General features: G+C 33.3%; 1 protein-coding gene across 3 annotated transcripts; it reads right to left on the minus strand.

Annotated features, from left to right (window-relative positions):
• Positions 1 to 411: 411 nt before the first annotated feature.
• LOC129877660 (uncharacterized) lies at positions 412 to 8,997 on the minus strand. 3 transcript variants are annotated; one of them, XM_055953182.1, is made up of 7 exons: positions 8,765 to 8,997; positions 7,736 to 7,816; positions 5,090 to 5,184; positions 4,056 to 4,110; positions 2,205 to 2,360; positions 1,939 to 2,101; positions 412 to 862 (listed from the first exon to the last, which is right to left on the minus strand). In XM_055953182.1, exons 5-7 carry the CDS (start codon positions 2,340 to 2,342, stop codon positions 663 to 665), a joined length of 501 nt encoding a protein of 166 aa, XP_055809157.1. In that variant the 5' UTR covers positions 2,343 to 2,360; positions 4,056 to 4,110; positions 5,090 to 5,184; positions 7,736 to 7,816; positions 8,765 to 8,997; the 3' UTR covers positions 412 to 662. The 3 variants fall into 3 exon arrangements, with proteins under 3 accessions (XP_055809157.1, XP_055809156.1, XP_055809158.1); XM_055953181.1 differs by having other exon boundaries at positions 2,205 to 2,350; positions 8,765 to 8,995; XM_055953183.1 differs by lacking the exons at positions 7,736 to 7,816; positions 8,765 to 8,997 and adding an exon at positions 7,614 to 7,724 and having other exon boundaries at positions 2,205 to 2,350.
• Positions 8,998 to 9,246: the final 249 nt, after the last annotated feature.

A 9,246-nucleotide genomic window follows, 5' to 3' on the forward strand; every position in this document is an offset into this window, starting at 1 on the left:
AAAAGCCATAAGTTACAAATTCTAACTTATGACTTTTGGCTTACTTTTGTCATTTTAGCTTAAAACCAAGTGCTTATAAGCACTTTTTTAATTTACCCAAATACTCAAAAAGTGCTTAAAAGTTATTTTGACTTAAAAACACTTAAAATAAGTCGATCCAAACACGCTCTTAGTCTTAGAAATATTAAATTTAAACCACTTCCCCCTTTCCGTGTTACATTTTAACCAGACCCACAATGGATATAGTAAATTTAAACAAAAACAATGCTGTAAAGCATATAGAGGTGGAGTTACCTCATGGTTTCAAGCAATACACGGTACACCAACAAGACTGTTCGAATAAGCAATGCATCTGTATATAGATACTAGAAATATCTAAGAAAATTTCAGGCGTGAGACGAAGGCAGAACATTGACAAACTAACTTTAAACAACAGTACAATGAAATACAGAAAAATAAAGCAGTGCCCAGAAAATGGTAGCATACCCGAGTATTTTTCATGTAAATATCATTCCTTGTATGACCGCCATTCTAGTTATGTACAAGAATTAGAAATGGAGATACTCACTAATGTGATTCTCTCGACAGAAACAAGGGAGGACATCGAACAAGTTGTTGCAGTTGGTATTGCAAAAGATAACTCACAAATTGTCCACTAGAACTCAAGTTGGTCCTTTGGAATTGGATGGATCAATGTCTTCGGAAGATTTTGAGTCTTTAGCTTTCTCCATGGTTTGTTGGATACCTTCTTGATATCCTTGTATGAAACTTTTAAGTGCATCTTTGTATGCAGAGGCTCTCGTCATGTAAACTCGTTGCAGTGCAGGTCGTAGTGTCTCCATTCCGCCTCTTGCAGCCACAGCTACGGATAAAACGTGGAGTTAGTTCATAACTCAATATAGAAACGATTTCAACAAGACTGAAAGGATTTATGTACTAATTAAAGAATGTACAAGAAATATACAGTGTAATAATTGAAAATGTTGTGCAATCGGTGATATGATTAAGAGAAACTTTTAGATGGATAAAACAAATAAGTCTAAGTTGATTTTCAGCATATATTATTGCAGAGTTTTCATGAAAATAAGATATATAGCTTCTTGGAGCATGTTATAAAGAATCATCGCAGAAAAAATCAAATTTCATGACTAAGTTCTCAAGAGGCTACGTGATTGTTAACACCTAAAATACCGAGGATAATTTAAAATAACAGAACTTTAAGTCAATCCAGGAATATATCGTCAAAGTCACCCAAGCTTTCAGCTTTAAGGGTTCACGACTTAGAAATCTTGTGGATGAAATACTTGGGAATATACAAGCTATGTGTTATCTGTGATTTGTGGAGAACATAATCATAACTCATTCTGAGTTTCAAAAACTAGGACCTCAGAGATTAGGGTGAAATTCAACAGGATCAAAATGGAATACACTTACTCATGAATGCTTACACACCCTACTTATGATTCCATCCAATAAGACTGTGGAGGGTCAAGAAAACAAGGTGACTAGTAGAAATTCAGTACTAAAATCAACATACAGGATAATTTGATAACACTGGAATGAAAGACAAATCAAATAATCATATATGTAATGCAAGAAAAGAGAACTATAATCGCAACGAAAAACTGTGTGCTTCATTTAAGAAAACACGGGCTTCACTTCTCCTTTTTCGCTTCAAGCCCTATAGACCTTGTCGCTTTTTTGCACTTTTTTCTTTTAAGAACACTGACTCCCACAGTCCCACCATTCAGATAAAGATATCATTCATACCAGAAAGAAGTAGGAGGGATGTCCTGGAATATGTATAGGACATATCGTTTACAACATGTTGAGTCAAAAAGTACTTCTATTAATCCAGTATATGTCTGGTAAAGTTTCCGTGAATTAAATTGAAAGAATAGCAATCGTATATGAAAGACAACTGGTAAGGTATTTTACCTAGATCCTCTAATGTTGAGGGTTCCTTCTCCTTTCCGTTACCATTATCTTCACCCAACTCGCCTTCAATCTCACGCTTCTTTTTGTAATCATTGGGACGAAGTTCAGGACCAATGTCCCTCACCCAGCTTGCAGCATAAAGCCTAGATGCTTCCTTAAGCACCTGAATCAATATTACCAAGATTAGACGGTAACTACTGATAAATGCATCATAATAATTCATTACCAAAAGATTTTACCAGAAATAAAATAAAAAGAACACTCACAAGATAGCGCTCCTTCAAAGTTAGTTTCCTACGTTTTTTGAAGTGAGGAGGGTCCGGTAAAGATGAAGGAAAAGCAATCTCCTTCAGATCATATCGAACATAATCAGATACTTTCCTCCAAACTATCTTCAGTTTCATTTTGAGTCCTGAAGTACCCTTACATGTAATGCATTAACTCCAAGTTAGTATATGATCAAACAGCATGCATACACGTGTGAATTCTCTATATACTAGATGTGTTTGCCCGTGCTAGTACGGGCCCAACATGAAAATTATAAGATATATTTGTACACTTGTAATTCTGATCTTTCAATAAAAAAAAACATCTTATTTCATCGAATCAATACATGTTACATGGCAAAATTAATAAATGCATGAGGACGGACTATAGCAGGATTAACTTGGCATCATTTAGCAATAATGGTAATATTCAATGTTGAACAATTTACATATATTTAGTAACCCGCACATGCATCCAAAGTTGTACAACCACCTGATTTGAAGCGAGAATGACATAAAGCAAAATAGTACTTAAGAACTTACATACACGACACCACTTCTTAAGCTGCTTCAAGTCACATAAAAATTAAAAAGTTGTCAAGAATAGTTATCCAAGGGGCATAGCATGTAGTTTGACACTCATATGAATCAATACAAAAGTAACTTTCTAAGTGTATGTGCCTGCCGGTCATGTCCAATATCTAAGCACGAGAAACCTAACTTGTAAAATTCTCCAGAAAATCTTCCCTTCAACATTGAAATCCTCAAGTTTCACACACCAAACTTCATAGAGACCAGTGAAAGAAATCACTTTTTGTAAGGACCAAATTAAACTTGATTTGTTTCTTCTCAAATATAAATTATATCTATGTAATTCTACTTATTGGTCTCTTACTCCGCACCAGTTGAAACAGCTACAAGAATATGGTTATTTGAAAGACAATAACCATCATTATTTGTACATAAAAAAAGGCCAAAAATTACAATTCCAAATCATCATATATGCTAAAATAGAAAGAAAACGAACTCCCAAATTTCAAGCTATGGCATTACATGAACAGATATAACACTGTTTTGAACCCAAACAATGCAAACCTAGCCTCTAGCCACCAAAGTCTTAGAAAGCTGATCCAAACCTTCATTAGTTAGTTCCGGAAAAAAAAATCTTTGTTAGGACCTCCCTTTATGTCCGTAACCCTCTAACCTTTTCTCGTTATACAACAACTACTTACCTAATGTAGTCTCACAAAGTAGAATTTGGGAGGGTAGAGTATACACAAACCTTATCCTTACCTGGAGGTAGAGAGGCCGTTTCAAACATTTTGTTGTTATGGTTGAGAAAAACTAAATTTAAAAGTATTTATATATTATCGTGTTATGATTTACAGTATTCAGCTAGTGTCTTTCATGTAATCTCTTCTTTGTTGTCATATAACTACTACAGAACTTATTTTTATTAGTTTGATAGTTATGCAGCAAGTTAAGTTAGATGAGCATTTAGTATTTTGCAATGTGAAAAAATATTTTTTTTTTTTGTTCCTGCATACTACTCTACATGTATATCTTAGTACTTTTTTCCCAAGACATCCATCTTCCTCGCAAAATGTCTATTTGTGATAAGGTAAGTGGGTTATGAAAGTATCTAATATTTAATGGCAAAAAAAATGCTCGGAACTTCAAAACTCCAGTAGTACACTTTTCTTTAACTTCAACTTACATACACTTAACTAAAAATGATTAATAGCATACGATAAAACAGAAGTCTTCAAGTTGCCTATTCTATGGAGTCTATTAGATGAAATAATCCATTATTCTAACTTAGACAAAAATAACAAAGCTAACATTACTAACCTTGTCGAGAAATGGAAGAAGAAACTTCTGTTGCAAGAGCTCTCGGTTTGGAACCCTGAAAAATGCTAGGATATACAGATGATGAGGGCAGGTGCTACAGTGAAAAATGACTGAAACAGTTTTTGTTACTAACAGAACATTAGAAGGAATTATTTTTGCCAAATCGTCTATACCTTTCACACACACTCATCAAGCTTGCTCTTTAGTAACCTTTTCCCAAAGATAAGGCCGATAATACCATTCATTTTCCTACTTAAATTTCAAGTCACAAAGTCGCTTATTGTCCAAAGTTTCAACTTAAGACAACAATCATGAATTTATATAGAATTTTAAATGGCAGTACATAAAACAAATCAAAAGACACTCTGGTTTACAAGCAGCCGCCTTTAGTCTTTCCCATCGTGGTGACTGAGTAGACATCAGGCGAGAATAAGATCCCATTTTAGAGAATGAAAATGACTCTGGGAATGACTCTATATGTGAAATCATAAATGACTTATTAGTAATTGGATTCAAAGCTCACTAACTAATCTAGTATCTTTGCTGGAATATACCATTCCACTAAATTCAAATCTATTCAATAGTGTTATGTGTGTGTGTGTGTATATATATATATATATATATATATATATATACATTTAGAGAGAAAACTACTATTGAGGTGAAAATAATTTCAAGAGAAGACCACTATTGAGGTGAAAATAATTTCAATTTCCACTGTCAAGTTAGATGATCGACAACGATATGTAATTTCTTGTATGACAGTCTGGACAAAAGATTAATAATCATGCTACATATAATCGATTAAATTGTAATGATAGTATACATTTTTTACATCTCAGTGTACAAAAGTAAAACCCAAATCAATTTTCTGCATTGATACTCTGCTCCAACTGCGCCATATGGAATCAGAATTCCATATTTCCAAGTTACACCTATGATTTTATACACTAACTAAACCGTAGATATGAGATCACTGTATTAAAAAAAACATAAGAGAATAAGATTGATCAACAAGAATCATCAATTGTTACCGTGTCCAAAATTAAAATTTCAGCATAGGATGAGCATTTTTCTAAGCCTGAAAAATTGAGTTTGCTGCGGATGTCACAAGCATGAGTAATACGTCCTGCAAATCAAATTAAATGGAGGATATAAATAATTTTAACTTCTCCTGCAAGTAAGAGTTATGGAGGAAATGTAAAAAAAAAACAGAGCTACATACATACAACTATAACTAAATTGAAGGCAACGACCCATCTTATTAAAAATAGAATCAACCAAAATCAGAAAAAGAAGGAAAAAAAATAGAACTAAATCAATACCGAAAAAAATTCAACATAAAACACTCGAGAAAGAGCTCTATCGAAATAGGGATCGGGTGTAATGTGATTAGAGCTGATGAAATAAGAGATAGAAGGCTGCTGAAAAGAGTTGGCTCCACAGAACATCCAAATTACTCTGCAACATCTGAAGAGAAAAGTGAAAAGAAGACGAAAGGAAAAAAGAAACGAAAAATTTAGGCAAAAACTTAAGAGAGCATACTTGAACTTGTAACTTGACAAGACAAAAGAAAATGTGGATTTGATCAAGGCAAAACTTGTGGAAAGACACTATCCCGAGAATGTAGCTTCAGATGTCATGATTAGGAGATGGCTTCTGCTAACATGCCGATTAGATTCTCTTCTTCTCTTTCTTTTACCAAGTTTGGTTTGGCTAACAGCCTTAGCGCACTCCGATCAGTGAAGCACCAATATTAGCTTAACTTCTCTTTCTACTACTCTGTTATTTTCTAAAGACTGAAATAAAGCAATAGATTATGAGGGGTACTGCCTAATACGAAAGAGAGAAAGTGGTTAGTATTTGTGAGTAAGGACATACATGGACGTAAATGATTAACTAAGCTTTAGTAGTGTATTCATTGTTTCTATTTGTTACTTTTCTTTGTACTGCTATGTAGGGTATTCCTTTGGTTAACGAAATGTGAATAATTCATTCAGTCACACCATCTTCTCACTATACCTATTTGCAATCCCCAAGTCTTCAGAGACTTTCAAAGCTCGCATCTTCATTTTTGGTGACATTAATATACTTATAGGCTTTTTCACATGCCCACTATCTACTTAAATGTGCAGGTAATACAGTTAAGACACCTATGAAAGCATAAAAATTCTCTTCGCAGATGCCCATTAATCATCATTCTTAATAATTATTTCTTATTCATTACTTCACCTCTTTCCCTCAACATCTTACTTTGCAAAACTCGATGAAAAAGGTGTCTTCTGATCTAGGATACTAATTGAGTCGTTATATAGTCTTTTTGCAGTTGTAAATTTGTCAATGTGTAAGCTCCATCTTGAAATTTCGTGTGATTCTTTTAGATAATTCAAACAATCCCAAGACACTCAATGTTATTTTTACCTTAAACTCAATGTTATCCCCATTTATGTGTCACTTGTTGAATTTTTAAGAATAAAAAACAGCGAAAATCATAAATAGAAGGAAAAGGCCACAACTAAAACAATACCTTGTAAAAAAGCTAACAAAAAATGGAGAAAATTTATTCTCTAGAATTGAAAAGCAGAGAGAAGAAAAGGTGGAGAAAAAACTCACCAGAATTGAAAAACAAGGACGAATTGCAACCATGAAAGGAACCCTAAAGCGCAACTTCTACTACCGAGAGAGAAAAGGAGAAAGTTCCAGATGCTTTGTTGCGGTGGCTCTTCAATTTTTGGGTAAAAACAGAGAGAGACAATTTCTTTTTAGGATTTAAAGACAAGTTTCATTCATTAATTAAAAAACTAAAATATCCTTAAACAAATATAAAACGACACATAGCAGACATGTTGATCTCTCCTTTAACTCACTCTTCTACTATAGTAGAAATATCAAAGCTGGAGGAATTATTTTCTGATATAAGGGCCAAATAACTGTTCACAGGATGCAACGTGAGAAATAAAAGATCTACAGAAAACTGGTTCCCTCGCCAACCCAAGAACTAGTTAGTTTCCATAAGAAATATAACTGGAGAAAGGGTTGCACAAGACAGAGAAATTTGTTTTAACGATCATTGAAGGATCAAAACTATGCCTCTAGACTTGTGGCAAAGTTCATGATGGATCAAGTAACGTCTCCTTGATCAAACCGTCCTTCCTACAATTCATCCCGAAATCAGTTCTCACATCCTATAAAGTCATTATGAGACTTATTAATAAATTGGTTGATGTTAACAATATATCAATGAAGAAAATAATTACATGTTTGTGTGTGTGCACAGGCACGCACGCAAGTAATTCTGTTAAAACAGAGTGCAAATGGAACAACTAACAGATCGCCTTTGTTGCAAGTTCAATCATGTAGACAAAATACATCCACTTCAAACAAAATTAATAATCTGCAGAAGGCTTCATTTCTAAAATATCACATTTAGTTCATGTCTGTGCATCTTCTCTTTCAGGCAAATTATCAAACACATTGTCATCACAAATGAAATGTACACGATTCTTAATTCTATATGCATAATTATGGGAAATATCAGTAATTCACTTGGTTAGCTACCTGAACTTTCGCCTCGCGAGAGTGATCGTAGGATTTCCCAACTTTTAATCTCCTACTCCATTTTCTGGACCGTTACCCCCAATTTTTTTTAAAAACGTGCATTATAATTGCCGATAACTCACCAGTAGTGAAGCAGCTCCACCAAAGGAGATTGCGTGCGGGGGAAAGATGGATACTGGAACCTCACCTTCGTTCATTCAAATCTGGTGAACCAGCCAGCGTAAAATTTGATAAGTATTTATTAGCACTCTATTTCACAAAAGATCAAGCAATTTAACTTAAAAGTAAACATTAAAGTTTATGATATTTTAATACTTCTAAAAAAAATTACCTTAATACACATCTTATTTTATCATTGATCTCTAAAATTTTCTATCATTTGGAAAAAATTCAACAAGTCCCTCTTGGAAATATACATTCCTTTTCCCTCTCGGATACATCCCTCCCTTGTTCAAATGTCCTATCCCTCTCTGATAAATCTCTATCCCGTATCAAATTTCTTAGATACATCCTCTGCTATGTATCTAGATGTCTATTAATGTATCCGGGAGTTCAGTAATATATCCATAAATTTTTAAAAAATTTTGTAATTAGAAAAAAAAATAGAAAAATAATATAATTAACTCTTAATATTATCAAATTTACGTAAATCACAATTCCATACAACTTTCAAACATAACCTTTGTTGTGTGTGCAGTAGCTATTAATAAAAGAAATTAGTAGAAACATCATATGCAATGCTACCAATTTGATGTTATCAAATTATTTTTCCATCAAGAAGCAACAATTGCAACGAAAAATTAAGGAGATCCCATCAATTTAGTTTAAATTTGAAAATAAATAAATAAAGAGTCATAGTTTTTAAGATGCTCTCACATGCATTTCGTCAAACAGTTGTTGTGCGTAATTTGCAAATAGGATATTCACATAGATATATTATATAGTAACATCCCTACCCAACATTCTTCAGCAAAACCGACTCCTAATCACTAGTCTATTACAAAATCGTATAAAATTATAAATTGGATTTCAATTCTTCCATTGTGAACATCATAAGCCACAAATAAATAAACATGATTCACTTCATTTGTGAAATCAAAACATACTACAAAAAGAAGGAACAATTTGGATCCAAAAATAACAATGCTTACCTGAGATTGTTTCAATGTGTAGTAGATGAAGAAAGGAATAAGAGAGTTACGCAAGAAGAGAAACGGCTTAGATTCAATTGAAGTGGAGGGGTTTGGGCGAGAGGGAGAAAATGTTCTGATTTTGTAAGAGGGGATATAGGAAATAGTGTTATCTTTTTGGGAGATTTTGGGAGGGAGATCTGGGTGGGAACATTTTTATGTGTATATATCATATCAAATAAATAAGATGGCTCTGAAAATATTTGGATAAAAATTTTCAATGATCGATTTGTGCCAAATATAATGTGATTAAGATAATAATGCGATCAAAATTAGCTCGCATTCAAATTCAACGTCTTTAGATTCCACAATAAGTTACAAGCTTTAGAGGAGTTCAAATTTTAATCATAAAGTAATTTAGAGTAGATTTGAATTAGATTTTAAATTTGAGATTTTTGAGTTAGTTATTTGAATTGGGTGTTGTTCCAACTGATTCCAAAAGG

This window comes from Solanum dulcamara, chromosome 12 (genome assembly GCF_947179165.1).
Source record: "Solanum dulcamara chromosome 12, daSolDulc1.2, whole genome shotgun sequence".
NCBI lineage: Eukaryota > Viridiplantae > Streptophyta > Magnoliopsida > Solanales > Solanaceae > Solanum > Solanum dulcamara.

What these genes read in the sequence shown, in the direction of transcription:
- LOC129877660 (XM_055953182.1), bottom strand. Translation starts at nt 2,342, where the DNA reads ATGAAACTGAAGATAGTTTGGAGGAAAGTATCTGATTATGTTCGATAT. An exon ending in CTTTGAAGGAGCGCTATCTT is followed by an intron (nt 2,102 to 2,204) that starts GTGAGTGTTCTT and finishes ATATTGATTCAG; the next exon opens with GTGCTTAAGGAAGCATCTAG. An exon ending in CTCAACATTAGAGGATCTAG is followed by an intron (nt 863 to 1,938) that starts GTAAAATACCTT and finishes TTTTATCCGTAG; the next exon opens with CTGTGGCTGCAAGAGGCGGA.